The 18981-nt window shown below is 36.7% G+C and overlaps 1 protein-coding gene across 1 annotated transcript in view; it reads right to left on the minus strand.

Annotated features, from left to right (window-relative positions):
* KHDRBS2 (KH RNA binding domain containing, signal transduction associated 2) overlaps positions 1-18981 on the minus strand; it is a 638752-nt gene that overhangs the window by 23173 nt on the left and 596598 nt on the right. The window contains exon 8 of the mRNA XM_003404411.3: positions 6544-6602. Within this exon, the coding sequence (XP_003404459.1) occupies positions 6544-6602 (59 nt within the window). The remainder of the gene's footprint in view (positions 1-6543; positions 6603-18981) is intronic.

Raw genomic sequence — 18981 nt, forward strand, 5'->3', positions numbered from 1 at the left:
GTTGTGTTCTGTTTTTAAATAAAATGTGTAAAAGGACAGATTAAAAAACTGACGAGATAACAAAAGTAAAGAACGAATGAATAAAGCAGCGTAATTCAGGGTGATTTAAATGTCCTTTTTGTTACTTACATTTTCTGTAGCATATGTCTATTAGTTTTAGAATTAAAAAAACCTTATTTTTCAGGTTAATCAGACATATTTATGTGCTGGGATTACTGAGAAATTGTGGCAAAAAGGAATTCTTAAAAAATAAAATTATTTTCAGGTGTGCATCATTTAAAATATAGGTATTTGGACTCACACATCTATGGTCAATGATTTTTGACAAGGGTGCTAACTCCACTCAATGGAGAAAAAAGAGTCTCTTCAATACATGGTGCTGAGAAAATTGGATTTCCACATGCAGAAAAAATGAAACAGGATCCTTGCCTCACACCATACACAAAAACAAATTAAAAATGAATTAAAGACCTGAACGTGCAAACTAAAACTACAAATTTCTTAGAAGAAAAAGCAGGGGCAAAGCTGTCAGGCCTGGCTTTTGACAATAGATTACCTAATAACAAAAACACAAATAGCGAAAGACAAAATAAATAAATAGGACCTCGTATAAATTAAAAACTATTGTTCATCAGAAGACTTTACCAAAAACATGAAAAAACAGGCTTCCAAATGGGGGTATATCTTCAGAAACCATGTATCTGGCAACAATCTAATAACCACAATACATATAAAACTTTGACCACAACAAAAAGACAAATAACCCAATCATAAAATGGGCAAAGGGCTTGAACAGACATTTCACGAAAGAGGGTATTCAAATGGTCACCGAACATATGAAAAGATGCTTGGCATCATTAGTCATCACGGAGATGCAAATCAAAACCACAATGAGATATTATTTCACTTCCACTAGGATGACTAAGATTTAAAAAAAAAAAAAAACAGAAAATAACAACTGTTGATGAGTTTGTGGGGAAATTAGTACCCCTACCCACTGCTGGTGGGAATGCGAAATGGTATAGCTGTTGTGGAAAAGAGTGTAGCAGTTTCTCAAAAATAAAAATAGAACAAACATATGATCCAGCAATTTCACTCTTAGGTATATACCTTATAAACTTGAAAGCAGAGAGTCAAAAAGAGAATTGTACACCAATTTTCATTGCAGCACTATTCACAATAGCCAAAATGTGGAAACAACCTAAATGCCTATCAAGAGATGAATGGATAAATGAAATGTGGTACATACACAAAATGGAATACTACTCAGCCAGTAGGAGAAATGAAGTCTTGATACATGCTACTATATGGATGGAGCCTGAAGACATTATGCTGAGTGAAATAAGTCAATCACAAAGGGACAAATATTTTACGACTTCACTTACATAAAAATACAAGGCAAATGTACAGAGAATAAAGTTTACTAGTGACTACCAGGGGCAGGAGGGAGAGGAAAATGGAGGTTAATGGTGATGAAAAAATTGCATTGATTAAGAGAAGATTGCACAGTTGATTACTGTAATTGCTGTCAATAAGTTCTATACCTGTGAAAAGCTGAGTGATATATTTACAACAATGACAAAAAAAGCAGCTTCTGAGGCTGCTTATGTACAACTAAACACCTCATGGGATTTAGTTCCTTGGTTTGGAAGTTTAAGGTCATGGTTTCATGGGACACCTCAGTTATTTGGCCTAATAACATGTTTAGTGCTTCTGTTCTACCTCCTACTTCATTTTGTAGTGTCTGGGGGCCTTAAAAGCTTGCAAGCAGTCATCCAAGGCACAACAGTTGGTTTCTATTCACCTGGAGCAAGAGAAGGAGGAGAGCCAGGAATAAAAGGAGGATATGGAATGTGTGGCTAATTGCCTCCATGAACAACTTCTTCATCTGATATGTGAGCAGAAGAACTGAATGGTGACTGGCTACCGTTACTGAACATTTTGATCAAAGATTTCATAGAAGAATCCTGATCAACATGGGGAAAATGCTGAACAAAATTTCAAACCTTCATGGACTCCAGACTTCCTGGGGCCATGAAGGTTGGATGGGCTCCCGAAATACTGCCTGGAGGTAATCTTTAAACCTTAAACCAAAAATATCCTCTGAAGTCTTCTTAAAATCAAACAATAGTTTAGCTAACGAGTAAAAAATGTCTGCCTTGAGCATTATGCTCTTTTAAGAGCTATCTATATGGAATCAAATTGATAACAGGAACTTGAAAGATTAGATACAAACTTTAGAGGGCAGTGAATTTATGTTAAAGGGAGAGGAAACACCTGGAAAAAGAGGGTGAGAATGGTTGCACAACTCAAAAAATATAATCAATGTCACTAAAATGGTACATGTAGAAGCTGTTGAATTGCTTCATGTTTTGCTGTGTATATTCTCAGCAAAGACAAGAAAATGAATAAAATTTTTTAAAAAGTAAGCATTTTTGTTCAGAGATCACAGCACCTCTCAAGGTGGGCCACAGAGAGACTACAGGTGTACCTGGAGGGTTATAGGAAAAAGGATGGACCTTGGAGCTGCTAGAATCTCAACTCCCGAGTAGTCTCCTTCTATAACTACTGTGTACTACATACATCTCACTGTTTTCTATGCGCTCTGTGTCATGAAAAAGGTTGGAAAGGATTAGTTAGATTTCTTTGCCTCAGCCCTTGACTCCAACAAAGTAAGTACATAAATTCCATTCTGAACAATCATTGTTCTGACGTGAAAATCAGGAAACACTTTCCAGATTAGAATGCATAGAAGGTTGACATGCCTACATTTTTAAACAAAGAGTAAAAACACCTTCAATGCGAGGTGTGTTGTTGAACTAATACTTCCTCAATAATGTTAGAAAAACACAGCCAATCCTAGTGGCCAAAGAAAAGATCTTGGCTTTAGAGTACTGCCTGTTTTTAGCATATCTTTGTCTAGTCTTTCAACCACTGAGCATATGGCCAAGTTAGCTGAAATTTTTGTTAGTAAGACAGGTAAGTAAAAGTTAAGAAGCCAAAATTGCTACCTAACTTATATCTTACTTACTCTGCCCAGATAGTCAAATCCTTTTTTGCATTTTCCTCATTACTTGATTAAAAAGAATTCATCAGCCATTTTCTGTGTACAGAGAATTGCTTGCTGGTAAATTGTAATTTGACCCAGTAAAAAAACAAACTAGTGCTTATGGGCAGATGTACCCTCTAAAATAAAATGGATGGTTTTTCCCTAGTACTTGGAACAATAGGAGAACCAGACAACCAAAATGAGTAATTGAAGACCCATGAAGTTAGAGAGTTGAGCTCCTGGCTCTCCTGCCCCTGAATCTCCATTAGAAGTTCTGAGAAGCAATAGTGTGTATTCACACACATTTCCCTACTGACTTGCATTGTATTAACACCTTAAAATAAAAATCATTGAGAAATAGAAATCTCATCTGTTATCACCAACTACCCAGTGAAATATAAAATTCATCCCTGCCCTTGATTTCAGTGCATGTAATTCTGAGAAGTAAAGCTCACAAGTGTGATTTTCCTCAAATTGATGTCAAGGGCAAAAAATAATGAATGCATCTTGCAAATGGAAGGTCCATTTTTTATGAGTGATTTCTAAATAATAACACATCTTTTCATGAGGATGGAAGCTCCAAGAGACTGTTCACTACAGCATCTCCAGGATTGAGAATGATGGCTTTCATGTGTTAGTCGTTAAATAAATATTTGTTAAATGAGCAATGGTCTCTGAACTTTTTAGATCTATCGTATCAGATGGAGCAATTGTTTTATATGTAGCCATATGTCTCTCCACAGTAGACAGTAGGAGCCAAGGAGGGACCTTGTACACCATCACGTTCCCAGAGCCTAGCAACACCTATGTGCAGAAAGCTGAATAAATTAAAGAAAGGACCAGATTATGTCTTATTCATCTATCATCCTCAGTAAATAATAGCACAAGGCATGTGGCTTGATTCTTGTTTGCTTATGAATGAGCTTGGAACAATAGAAATATCACTGTGTTGAACACACAGAAGACTGCAGTATTAGGTATTGGTATTCTGGGTTGTCAGGTAATCTCTTTCCACTGGTCTGACTGGCTTACTGATGTGGCTTTGGAGCTATGTGGATACTATCGTCCTTCTTAAATATCACATGATGCCTCAATGTCCCCTTTTAAGTGAATGAACAATATATAAAGAACAAAACTGAAGCTGTATCTTCTACAGTAGCTCACCAACTAAGCCAGGCCTGTGCATACTTGTCCATTGCCCTATTTTTTCTATGAAACTATTTCTGAAAAGATGTTCTTTTTTTGGAGAACATTCCTATTTCCTACAGCAGCAAAAGATAAGGCCAATTTGACTGGTGCTGGGAAAGCTGATGTCTAGGAAAGAGTGAGCCAGGTGATCTTTTTGAATTAATACTCTGTGATTTCATTCTGTAAAATACTATCAAAGATCCCGCCACTCCCTTAGACTAGTGGGGCAGCATTTTGAAGGATTTAGAGAAATCTCACTAAGCTTAGCACCCTTCACTTTAAAGAAACTCAAGCTTAAAGTACCAGGTCCTCATCTTTTTTCCTAGGGTCCACTGAACTCCGCCCCTACCCACCCACCCACCAAACAACAAAACCAATCAGACACACTTGAATTCAAATTCCTGCTCTACCACTTGTTATTGTTGATCTGAGGCAAGTTACTTAATGCTCTGGGCTTAAATTCCTCATCTATAAAATACAGATGACAATAGGCATATGTGACCTGCAGAATTCTAATAGGAACGAGATTCTACAGGTGTACATACAGTTTCTAATGAGGATTATTTCTATAATCTCTAATCCTCATTGAAAATTGCCTAGTACAGAGCTATGATGAGTATTCCATGTGTGGTATAACTATTATTAATATGCCAGTCAATGATGAGAATATAAAAACAGAAGTTAAGCCTGACCAGTTATACTCTCATGTTGACTTGACCTCTGTTTTTCAGTTTCCTCATTATGAAATGGAGATAAAAATACTTAATATTTGGATTTATTATACAGAAATACATGAGAAAATACATGTAAGCAATCAGCTTATGAATGGCGATGGTGGTGATGGTTTACATTTCTACTTTGGGGCTTGGCCTCCTGATATTCCACCCAGAGGAGTTAGCTCGATGGCTGGTACCAAGGAGGACACACTTCTTCTTTCCCTCCCGATATCTGTGCCTTCCTTTCTCCATCTTATGAGGGCGGTACACTTTCATCATGTGAAGTCCCCAAACACTCAGCCCACACTCACTGTCTACTTTACTGTTCCCCATAACAAGAAACAGAGTGCCTTGGTATCATTTTAATAAAAATCTAGGACTGTAAACATTGAAATGAGCATCATTTTTCAAGGTGGTCAACTTGCTGCATGTGTAATTTTATTTTTTTTATTTTGCTTTAGGAGTTTACAGCTCAAGTTAGTTTCTCATACAAAAGTTTATACACATGTTGTTGTGTGACCCTAGTTGCTATCCCTATAATGTGACAACACACTCCTCTTTCCACTCCAGATTTCCCATGTCATTTCAACCAGCTCCTATCCCTTTCTGCCTTCTCATCTCACTTCCAGACAGGAGCTGCCCATTTAGTCTAGTGTATCTACTTGAACTAAGAAGCACGCTTTTCAAGAGTATTATTTTATGTTTTATAGTCCATTTTAATCTTTGTCTGAATGCATGCGTATTTTAAAGAACCAGAAACAATGTCTCAAAAGTGAAGCGCTACGTTGCTATATCCTAGGCATTCAATGAATCTTTACTGAGCTGAATTCCAATTAATTTCAAATGGTGTTTTAATTAAATAGTGTATTTTTAAAATTAATTAATTTTATAGACTGGTAGGCTTATTAACTACTAAGTCTGATGAGCCAAGATTTTTTGGCACTTTTAAGAACGACTGTTGTTGATGCTAGTTGTCACTATGTCCACTCCAACTTATGGCAACCCCATGTATGCAGAGTTTTCAAGCCTGGGACCTTTTGTAAGCAGATCGCCAGCTCTGTCTTCTAAAAAACCTCTGGGTGGGTTTGAACCGCCAACCTTTCATCTATTAGTTGAGCACTTACCTATTGGCACCACCCAGGAGCTTTTAAGAACTATGCATACTAGGAATAATAATAATAAAAAAAAACTAAAACCCATAATCTCTGCCCTTAACAATTTTAAAAATATTTTAAATGTATATGTTTCTGATGATAATACACGAGAGCAGAAAAAACACAGCATCATTGTCAAATCAATGAGTGGGACAACGGACACAGTGAAACATTTAAGACAGCATTCAGAATGCTCACTGTTGCTATTGAAACTGATCTATGAACCTGATTAATTGCTTTTGAAATTTTGATCAAAATTGGCCTGTCCAATTTTCTGGCACTGGCTCTGTGAATCAAATCTTACCCCAGAATTACATAAATCAATCGAGTCTGGACTTCTGTAAAAACTGGGGGGAGAAAGATAAAAGTAATTTCTCAGTTGTCAGTAACTGATGGATGTTCTGGTTTTACAGTTTTAGTAAAGAAAAGGTCTTACCGTAGCTGTCATAGGCATCCTCACTTACTCCATGACCGTAGTCATAGTATTCAGGTACACTGCAACAGATTTAGACAGCAATCAATGTTACCGTAATCAGGAAGCATCAACCCAGAAACTCACATGGAATTTGTAAGGCAAAATGTGAGCTAAGGTACTATCCCAGGAAACTCTAGGCATGAAACACAATCCTAAATAAATATTTAGTGAGAAAAATACAGGTTATCAACAAGGAGTGCTGTGATTTTTCTCACTCTACCTCAGTACTTCTTTATTTCTATCCTCCAGTCTTATAAATCAAATTTTTCCTAAAACACAAGTACAATACTCCAAAATTGGTCAAAAGAAGAGTTATAAAAGGTCTACTACCAAAAAAAGCGCTATATAAGATTACAATCTGATCAGTCATATATGGCTCTTAATGCAGTTACATTAAGAAACAGGCATCAATTTCATCATCACTTCCAAACACTGAAATGATATTTCTAGTACCCTCTATCCCTTTCAAAATATACAAGCTATTTCACTTCACTCAGTATTTTGCTAGATGCTTCCGCATTTCAATAACTGACAAAAAGCTGTTCTCCCTTTATTTCTTACTCTAAAGTTATTTAGTGTCTTCTCCCACTACAATTGTCCTTGGTTGGCCTGCAGCATCAACTTCTCCCTTTAATGGGAATTTGATTAGTATCCAGACATCCTATGTATCTTGTATCCTTAAAGCCATATCTCCTTCCAGCTACTAGCTCTTTCTCTATCCAGTTACAGAAAAAACTCTTGAAGAGTGACTTATTGTTTTCACTCCTCTCCTTCCATATGCTTTTGTACACATTCCAATCAGGCTATTTATTCCCACTGCTCACTGAAACAGCTCTTGTCAAGAGCTCAACCTTTTCAAATCCAGCGGTCAAGTCTTGGTCCTCATTTTACTCAATCTTTTAGCACCACTTAAAACAGCTTCTGACATCTCTCTCAGGGGTCTCTTAAAGCATTTCATTTCCTCATTCTTTGTTGGTATCTCCTCATCTTCCCACCCACTTAACCCTGGAGGCCCTGTGGGCTTGATTATTAGAATTTTTCTCTTTTTTATTTATACTCCCAAGGCTGGAGATGTAATTTGGAAGACATTAGAACAGAGATGGCACTAAAGCCATAGGATCAGATGACATTGCCAGCCATCATTTTTTTGGCCGGCAGGCAATGTCATCTGTTTGTATGGCTTTAGTGACATCTCTGTTCTGATGTCTTCCAAATCATATCCCCAGCCTGGGGACATCCCCTCTATTCTGGTCTCATGTATCAACTGGCTACTAGGCATTTCCACTTGAGTGTCAAAGTTAACATATCGAAATGCAAAAAGTTGATGTTCCTTCCACCTCAAAACTTTTTTTTTTGCATTCTTCTCATTTTCATAAATGACAACACCTTTTTTTTTTAAATTAATTAGTGTTGCTCACTTCAAAACCTTGGAGTCTCTCTCACACCTAATGTTCAGTCCAACAGGAAATTATCTTCCTTCTATTGTAAAAAATATAAAAAAATCTGAATACTTCTAAACACCTCCATCTCCTTTAGGAAAAAAAAGTCTCAAATTCTTTTATTGCCTGCACAATTGGTCCCCCAATATTTCTCAGATCTCATCCTCTACCACTTTCCCTTTGCTCACTCTGCTCAGGGTTTATTGTTCTCTAGCTGATCCTTGAATATGCCAAGCACATTATTGTCTCAAGGCCTTTTCATTTGCTGTTCCAGCTACCTGGAACATGTGTTTCCTAAATATCCTATTATTCTTCTTTCATTCTTTTAGAACTCAGTCAAATGTCATTTAGGAGGTTTTTCTCTTTCATAATCTATTTAAACTAGGTATTGATCAATTAGGAGCCCTAGTGGCATAGTGGTTGAGTGCTTGGCTGCTAACCAAAGGGTTGGTGGTTTGAATCCTCGAGCCGCTTTGCAGGAAAAAGACATGGCGGTCTGCTTCCATAAAGTAAAACTGCCTTGGAAACCCTATAGGGGAGTTCTACTCTGTCCTATAGAATCACTATGAGTTGGAATTGACTCGATGGCAATGGGGGTTTTGGTTATTGATACAATTAAATAGGTTTACCAATCTGTGTAAGCTTGCACTCACCTACCTTGCCTTGCTTTATTGATCTTCGCATTTATCATTCACTAAACATGCACACACTTACTTATTTACTTATTTGCTGTTTTCCACTTCTAGAATGTAAGCTCCTTGGAATAGGAACTTAGTCTCCTTTGTTTACTTGAGTTCATTGTTCCATGCTGATTGTTCTAGAACAATGCTTGGCACATGATAGTTGCTCAATATAAATATTTGTGCAATAAAAGAATGAATTGCTAATAGGAGGATTAGATGCCATTTAAGTGAGTAGCTTAATTTTAGAGTTTTTTAATTTTTTAGAGTATCATGCAAAAATGAAAATTGTTTTAACTTAATATTTGACTAATGAACTCATTAAAAAAATCTTACTTGGGGATCTATAAATTTTTCTAATACATTATATTTTTTCTTCAAAGTGAACCCCTCTGTTCAAAGGTAGATACCAATCATTGTCCTCCACCTAAATCTTAATTTATAAATTATTTCAAGATTGAAAATTTTAAGTACACAGAACTGTGGCAAGAATATGGCTTAATATCAAATATCAGATTTTATAGATGCCAAAAGGTTAGGCTGGAACAAAAGACCAAAGAACTAAAATTATATGTTTCTCTGAATGTGATTGTCATTATCTCTCCAGGTATCCCATAAAAAAAAAATGGTGTCATTATATGAAGTACTTGAGATTTCATTGATAGTAAGGAAAGAGAAGCAAAAAAGCAAAGTAAAAATGTATACACCAGAAATGAGAAGAGTTAGAGACAGAGATATTGGGAAATTTTTATCTTCCTGGGCAACAAAATATGCACTGACTTCAATTTTAGTGTAAGGAAGTCGGAAAAATTATTACCTGGCTCAGCTTCATTGCCCAAGGTATTTATGTATAAACTAGGATAAAAGTATAGTAAGATGTTTTCCTCCCCGTCCTTCCAATCACTTGAGATTATAGAAGCCTGATCCCAGTGACCAGTAGCTGGAGTTTTCTTTCTCCTTTCATGTATTTATATTTATAGAAGTTATGCAATCTGATTCAGAACCCTCATATAGGTGTAGCACATTCCTGTGAGTTGTTACATCAGCTCCCTAGATTATCGAGAAATGGCAGTCATGAGATTATGCAATATGATTTAACAAGCAGTACGACCATGTTTTGGGGATGTAGAGAAAAATGCATTCCCAGCAGCTTCTTCTTGCCTTTGTCACAATCAATAATTCTTCTGTGAGTGAGCCTCTGATCATATCTCCCGAAGCACGCTGCATGAAGACCAGTAGCACAGAACAACTCTCTAGTGGCATTACCATGTTTCTCACTGAATTCCAACTTTAATTTTATTTGATGAAGATAAGGAAGAGCAAAAGAACAGTAGTAAGAAAGACCATAATGAAGGAGCTCCACTTATTGTTTGTTATGGAGCCTGGTGGCACGGTGGTTAGGAGCTAAGGCTAGCTATGGCTGCCAACCAAAAGAATGGCAGTTTGAATCCACTAGCCACTCCTCGGAAACCCAATGGTGCAGTTCTACTCTGTCCTATATGGTCGCTATGAGTTGGAATCGACTTGATGGCATTGTTTTTTTCTTTTTTTTAGTTATCATCTATCATAAATGATATATACACACCACGAGAGAATTTTAACTTTCAAAACCCTAAAAATGGAAATGTGGGATACAATATATTTGCTTATGATTTGGAAAAATAATGGATGATAATAATAATGGACTCTGTCAGTGTCCATACCTTTACTTATTCAACTATTCTCACCTCTTCCAAAGAAAAATATTCTACTTGGAAAAATGGCTGCTCAGCTCAGGAATACATCCTCCAGCTACCCTTGCAGCTAGCTGTGGCATTTTGGATAAGTTAGGGAACACGTGGTGTGAACAGAAGTGAAGGGGGCAACCTCGAGGTCATTTCCAACTTAAAAACAAGCTGTCTATCTTGGGATCTTGGACTTGTGCACCTTCCTCTCCCCAACTGGCAAAATGCAGACATAGTGATGATTTAGCATCCATCAGTGCAAATAAAGATGATGCTCTAGGAAGTCATGGAACAGCAGCATGGGAGGAACTTCTATCTCTAAATGATCGCGTGGAGCAGACTTACTCTACATCACCGACTACTTCTGGAATCGTTAAGCAAGAAAAATAAATTTTTATCATATTTGAGTCACTGAATTTTGAAACTGTAACAGGTTAGTCTAACATAGAAATTAGTATATAGAAGTGTGGATTTGCCATTAAAATTAAAAAAAAAATGTGACATTAACTTAGTGGGAGGGTGGAGCATACAAAGGAGCCAAATACTGAGCCTGGTAATGTGATTACCTTTGTTATACTATCACAAGTGGTAATTTGGAAGGCAGGTTATAGATTATAGGCCTATGTATCTATCCTGTGGCACTAGGGCAAAATATGGGCTAGTGATCCTTGCTGCTTTTAGAAAGGTTTACAAGAGATATAAGCTCAAATAAGAACTGAGTTGTAAGAAGAAATGAAAGGAACGGAACTTTGCAACAGAGGCTATCTGCACCTGGTTTATGCTTTACTTCTATAGTTTAAATTGATAAAGGGCTCAGAAATTTGGGACTTCAAAGAATTAGTAAACCCATTTGCTTCTGTATTCCAAAGAGCAGGAGATAATGAGTGTTGCTCAATGCTGTCCTCAAAACCTTCTCATTAGACTTTGCTACTGAATGTGATCCCTAGAGCAACCCTTGGGCTCCCAAGCATGCATCAGCAGGAAGCATGCTGCAAAAATTGTGAAGCCTCCAAGGAAGCTACACTCTACTGTACCCAATTCAGATACGGTCATCAAGGATAAAGAATAAACTAGAACCTTCCAGTAAATCTGGTGTAACTCCCAGAAAAGAGAACTAATGTGGCCAGATACACTAGTCAAGGATCTTATTTCACTGCTGTTGCAAGGGGTCTTTATAATCTCTGCCCAGCAGGATTTTGTAACTGCTTTTGCCCATTGAGTCCTCAGTGTTCCTTTCTTCCATTTTCCTGAAGGCAGTTTCTATTGCAGTTATTCTGTTCATTTCTCACAATTTTTCTTAAGTGTGTTGTATGGAGGATTGTGGGCTGAGAGTGAGAAAGATAACCTATCTGTTTACAGGTTTCCAGACTGCCGAGAACCACATCAAGATCTAATGGAGCCAAACAATGGACAAGTCCATAAGATAAACAATAACACCAGAGATAAATGTACTCCTTAGAACAATTACTCACAGGAGATCAAAAGGGCTATATCTGCCCAAGAACAAAGATAGGAAAGGATAGAAAATCAGGACTAAAGGAAACTGGGAATCCAGTGAGGAATTAGAGACAGTGCTGACACATTGAGTCAATGTAAGTGGACACCAAATGCTATATAAAACCAAAATCATGAAATACTTTTTGTACAAACGATCAAATGGGAAACTAATTTTCTCTGTAAACATTCACCTAACGCAAAAAAAAAAAAAAAAAAAGATCTAATGGAGAGGTCTTCATATTTTCCAGAGATGCTGGTTTTGAGCTGGTTGTAGTTATAGAAAATGAACTTGAATTTACTCTGCTAGTGAGAAGGTAAATGTATTTTTTTTCAGTGGGAAGAAAGGTATTCACTCCTATTTGAATGATTAGAGGGTTGTACTGGAGAAGACTTCAGGTTGACCTCCCCTGAAGTTCATTTGTCCTTTTTTCCATAGGAAAGGATGACGTGCTCAAGGATATATTTTCCCGTTTGCTCAAGGACATATTTCTCAGTTTGCTCAAGGATATATTTCCCAGTTTGCTCAAGCATATATTTCCCAGTTTCCTTTGCAGTTGAGTGTTAACACATGTAGAAATGATATATATAAAATATTCAAGATTTGATTAAAAGTAAATTCTTTGTCCTCCATTTCCTTTCAGTCCTTACCTTAGTTATCTAGTAGTGCTACAACAGAAATACCACAAGTGGATGACTTTAATGAAGAGAAATTTATTCTCTCATAGTCTAGGAGGTTAGAAGTTCGCATTAAGGATGCAGCTCCAGGAGAAGCCTTTCTCTCCCTGTCGGATATGGGGGAAGGTCCTTGTCATCAATCTTCCCCTGATCTAGGAGCTTCTCTGTGTAGGGGCCCCAGGGTCCAAAGAACGCACTCCACTCCCAGCTCTTCTTTCTTGGTGGTAGAAAGTCCTTCTCTCTCTCTCTCTGCTTGCTTCTCTCTTTTATATCTCAAAGAGATTGACTCAAGACAAAAACCTAATCTGCCTCATTAACATAACAGCCTTTAATCTTGCCTCATTAACATCATAAAAAACTTCCGTCATAGAGGTAGGATTTACGATGCATAGGAAAATCACGTTGGATGACAAAATGGTATACAATCACACAATACTGGGAATCATGGCCTAGCCAAGTTGACACACGTTTTTTGGGTGACACAATTCAACCCATAACAGCCCTCATAACTATGGCTAGAAATGGCAATGGCTAGAATTTTTTTAGAACCACTTTGGAAGGCTCATGTTAATGATGGCATCTCACTAGGCTGGACCCCTGGGTGGCATTATGGAGCAGAGAATACCTAACAGTCCTATTTTATAATGTGTAAGAAAGATACTTTTCCCTTGATCAAGCCACTGAATTGTGGGGTCTACTCGTGATAGAAACTTAGCCCATATCTCAAATAATATAGCTGGTAAATGCTTGAAGATAATACACATTCAGAAAATAATTATTGGATGAATAAATGATTGGATTAAAGAGGAATAATTCAAAGGAAAGACAATTGTATTTGACCATATATTATCTTAGAACATTGTGCTATAAGTATCTATACAGCGTTTGGTGTCCACTTACATTGACTCATTCATTTTCTGGCATAAATAAATCACTCATTAAACCCTCATCAGTCACTCATTCAATTTCTGATGTAAATTAAGTTCAGGTTAAAGGTTTAAAAATAATGTAACTGACCCAAAAAAAAACCCAAGCATGTATGATTTCTATATTGTTATATCCCTTTTTAACTTTAAAAACGCATATGTTTTTAAACATTGTTTTAAAGCATTTAAACATTTTAAACATTGGTTAGAAAAAGTAGACTATTATACTAGCTCTGTAGTCTTCATTTCATTATTTCAAAAAGCTATCATTTCATTATATTTGATTCATTTTTATCAAGCTGAAATATGAGTAAAAGTGGGCAAATGAATTTAACATAAACACAACGTGGCTATTTAATTTTCAATTCATTATTATTCCACCTTTTATTTTAGAAAATATAGTAATCAAGGTTTCTAAACACACTGTTACAAATATGGAGGTGTTAATTAAAAATATGACAATTATCAGTAATTTGGAACTTAATTACTCTAATGGTTAATGGTTATAGCAGATATAATTTACGTAGGAGCCGACACATATATAAATCAAGATATAACATATTAGCTGGATTGGCTCATTAAACAATATCTAATTATTAGTAAAATTCTACAGAGCATTTTGGCTACTATACATCAAGACCTTAACCAAAACCAAAAAACCAAACCCGCTGCCATACAGTCGATTCCGACTCATAGTAACCCTATAGGACAGAATAGAACTGCCCCATAGGGTTTCCAAGGAATGCTTGGTGGATTCAAACTGTTGACCTTTTGATTACCAGCCATAGCTCTTAACCACTATGCTGCCAGGGTCTTAAAAAAAAAAAAACTAGTGCCATTAAAAAGGCACTAGTAAATACTTGAAAACAAATTAAAAAATAAATAAGTTGTATAAAGGAGGCAGAAAAAAATCAGATCAATTTATTAATTGTCAATCGTAAAACTAGAAATAAATCAAGAGATGAAATTTTTTAATTTCATTTTCTTTTTTGGAGGGAAGGGGACATTTTATCCAAAGTAGACTTTGTTAAGTTTACAAAAGCATCTAACTAAATGGAAATGAACACATTTTTAAAAAACAATTAGATAAAATTTGGTTTCTAGGAAATGAAATAATATGTCCACCATAACCAAGCTATTTTCCCAAACTTGATTATGGTGACATATTATTCCCCTTGTGACATAATGACACATATTTCTACAGAGCTTCACTATCTAGTACTTCATACTGATGTTCATGGGCTAGGAGAAACTATACAGGGTAGTGGACATGCTCAGAATTCAAAGGGACTAACCAGGTTTCTAAACAAAATTAAAAAATTTTTTTTTTTTAACCAGGTTTCTAAAGCAAATTCTCTTAATGTACATTTAGGGTTTTTTAGAGGCCAATTATTACAAATATAAATATTAGCAGTAATATAAATGGAAATACTGCTTTATAGAAAAAAGACATTTTTTTTTTTCTAGGATGTGTTTATATAGCCAAACCTGTTAAGTTGGAAAAAAAAATAGAAGACTCAAATTTGTTAAAATCAACACTTTGCTTAATTTTCCAACTGTTTACTTGGGTAGGTTATAAGCTACCAGAGATAAGGAAATACTTAACAAAGACACCACACCTTGCTATGGCCCTCATGAGATCAGAGTTTCCACATTCATAGTTTCCAGTTGCATTTGGAATATGTCATGTTGTCCTTCATTTCAACCTTTTTCTGATTCTTGACTAAGGTGAAGACTTGTGGATAAATAGACAAGGGTAAGTTTCAGCTAAAGCTTCATTAATTACATTCTGAACTAAAGCGATGTAAAAAATGTATAACAGTATTTTAGAAGAAGGAGTAAAGGAACCTGATTAATGTATTAATATGAAGGCTTATAACTACCCATCTATTCTTAGCATTTAAGTGGGGGCTCTTAAAATGTGTTCTCTTAAGCATTTACACTGAAGCTTTGTTAGACTGGGCATTTACACAGTCTTTATAGTGATAATTGTTAAGATAATAAACTTTCAGTCTAGCTCCCGTCCTCAAATTGGAAGTTCCTGTACTTTCAGATACCTTTATACAATGGTCAGGTTCTTCTGTTAAGTTTCATAAAGCTCCATGAAACTGTTTACAAAGCAGGAAACCTAGCGTGTAGATTAATGAGTATAGCACACAGCTACATGTATCAATTCTCACTACAACCCTCCCTCAGTATCATTTCGGACACTAACCAAATGCTGGTGAGATGGAGAAATGGGCTTCTCACCAAATTGCTGAAGACTCCACAGCTTCCTTCCACATTAGACTACTATCCTGTCACCTGATAGCTCTGACAGTTACTCTTGAGACTTCCCCTGGAGACATCTCTTATTATTTCCAACACTGAGAGTGAAGTTTACCAACAGAGGATAAACTTCATGCCTGTGCTGGAAAATATGCATATGTTGTGAGGGTTAATTTTATGATCAGATTGGTTAGGCTATGGTTCTAGTTGTTTTGTAAACACTAGTTTAGTTGTTGTTATGAGGTAGTTACATGTGATTTAAATAGTTGGCCTTAAGTAAAGCCAATTACCTTCCTTAATATGGGTGGGCCTCACCCAATCAGTTGAGGATATTGAGCAAAAAAGGGAGTTTTCTCTAGGGTATATTCTGCTTCCAGACAATAAATAGACGTTTTGCCAGAACTCCCTCACTTTTCCTGTTGCCTAATCTATGGATTTTGGGACACAAGCTTGCAGGAGTCTCCAGCCTGTCATCTGCCCTATGGATTTTGGACTTGCCAAGCCTCATAATCATGTGAGCCAATACCTTGAAGTAATTATCTCTATCTTTAGGTATATATGTACAAACCGATTGCCATCAAGTTGAATCTGACTTCTAGTGACCCTATAGGACAGAGTAGAACTGCCCCATACAGTTTCCAAGGAATGCCCGGTGGATTCAAACTGCTGACCCTTGGCTTGCAGCTGTAGTTCTTAACCACTATACCACCATATATGTGTATATGTATATACATATATATTTATATGTATATACAAAAACCAAACCAAATCAAAATGAAACAAAAGCCCATTACTGTTGAGTCCATTCCAGGTCATAGCAACCCTATAAGACAGAGTAGAACTGCTCCATAGGGATTCCAAGGAGTGGCTGGTGGATTTGAACTGCCAACCTTTTGGTTAGCAGCTGAGTTCTTAACCACAGCACCACCAGGGCTCCATATATATCTATATCTATCTATCTACCAGGCGTGTGTGTGTGTGTGTGTGTATACACCTATATCTCACTGGTTCTGTTTCTATAGAGAAACCTAAGATAGTGACTTATTCATAAATAATAATTTTAAAAAAACATCACCGTGAAGTTGGTTCTGACTCATAATGACCCTATAGGACAGAGCAGAGCTGCCCCACAGGGTTTCCAGGAAGCAGCGGGTGGATTCAAACTGGCAACCTTTGGGTTAGCAGCTGAGCTCTCAATCTCTGTGCCACCAAGGCTCAATTTGCAAATAGGGTTTTAAAATTATTTTGTCTATGCCTTCCAGAGCAGTCCCTACTCTCTCACAGAAACTAGCTACTTGTATCTCTCCCCCCTCACTTCCCTGAAAACATTCTTTCATCTATTTACTGCTTGCTAAATAAAATAAGTATAATAATCATAAAAAATAACCCATCAGATACTTTCAGTCTATTTTGAATAACATTAAAAATTGAATGGGACCGACAAAACCCTCATGAAATTGCAGTCTAGCAGAAAAGTCATTAAAGGAGTGATAGTGATTCACCCATTCAATTTTTTTTTTTTTTAATTCATCAAATTCTAAAATAAGTCAGGATTGCTCAGGTAAGATGAAGTAAAGGAGCCTTACAGGCAGGAAATCAGCATCCAACAAGGCTTAGAGACAAGAGGAAGGGTGGCAACAGCAGCTGCCCCTCCATAATGGCCAAGGGATTAGCGTAAGGGAGAAAAGGACTCAGCAAAGGATCTCGAGGAAGAAGCAGGGGCTAGATCTGAGGGACCATGTCTTGGTCATGCTGTAAAGAGTTTGGATTTTATTTTAAGAGTCTTCGAAGATCATGAGGATTTTAGAATGGGAGAGACATGATCATGTTTTGTCTTACACAGATCACTCTTGGTGGTGTCTTTCTTTTTCACTGCTGTCTCATCAGCACCTGGCACAGTATCTACCACATAGTAGGTACTTGTCTTAGTTACCTGGTGCTGCTGTAACACTTAATAACACAAGTGGGTGGCTTTAAAGAACAGGAAATTATTTTCTCACACTTTAGGAGGCTAGTAGGTCAAGTTTAGGACGTGGTCCTAAGGGGAGGGGCTTCCTTGTTGGCAGCCGGGTTCCTCAGCATTCCTTGGTGTCTGCCCTCCCCCTGTGTGTGTTTGTCGGTTTCTGCGGTACTCTTTTTATAATTCAGAAGTGATTAAGCTTAGGACGCACCCTATACTAGTGTGACCCCATTAACATAACAAAAGAAAAACCTCTATTTCCAAACAAGTTCATATTTGCAGGTGCAAGGGCTAGGGTTTCGACACATAATTTGGGGGAACACAATTCAATAAAAAAAAATGATAATAATAAATATTTATTGGATAAATGAATTGGTAAGTAAAAGCCTGTAAAATGAGTATTTCTTTTCACAGTTGCTCTCTACCTTATGTTTTTATATCTCTATTTCTTGTTTTACTCAGAAGATTAGGCTTTTTGTTAGGTTAAAACCTATGTGAGAAAACTTGCACATTGGAATAAATTACCTGTGAACATAACTCATAATTATTTCCTTTTTTTTAGATGCTGCTTTCAGGATCTGCATTTTGAACTGCTAAATGTATTTTCTTTCACAACTTCGCAGAAATTAAAAGATAAAAAGATAAGGGAGGATAATTCTGGACTGACTTCAGTCAGCAGTTCAAAAAAGCATTTTGGAAGGTTTCGAGGATATTGAGAGCAACACATCAATTAAGTCTGATGTTTTGGAAGACCAAACTCAAAAGTGTGGATAATAAAGAAGCAGAGTATGTTTTAATTATCTCTTTGCTAATGTTTTAATGAGATCTGCACTGAAAAGCAAAATCCACATCTATTAAACATTATTTCCTTATTGATTTGATCTTTCCTCCTTCCTCACTAGAAGACTCTCTACTCCCTGATGTTTAGAATTGCAAAATTTAAAATGGAAAGGGGTCTTAAAGAAGAAATTAAATTGTTTGTCTCTTTGAAGTTCTTCCCCTCTCCCCTCCTAGAAACAGTAATGACCATAAAAGTAAATACTTAATACTTCTCTGGCACTTCCTGGAGCCCTGGTGGTGCAGTGGTTAAGAGCTCGGCCGCTAACCAAAAGGTCGGCAGTTCAAATCCATCAGCCACTCCTTCAAAACCCTATGGGGCAGTTCTACTCTGTCCTATAGGGTCGCTATGAGTAAGAATCGACTTGATGGCAACAGGTTTCTGGCACTTAC

The sequence above is a fragment of the Loxodonta africana genome, chromosome 1, assembly GCF_030014295.1.
Source record: "Loxodonta africana isolate mLoxAfr1 chromosome 1, mLoxAfr1.hap2, whole genome shotgun sequence".
Lineage (NCBI taxonomy): Eukaryota > Metazoa > Chordata > Mammalia > Proboscidea > Elephantidae > Loxodonta > Loxodonta africana.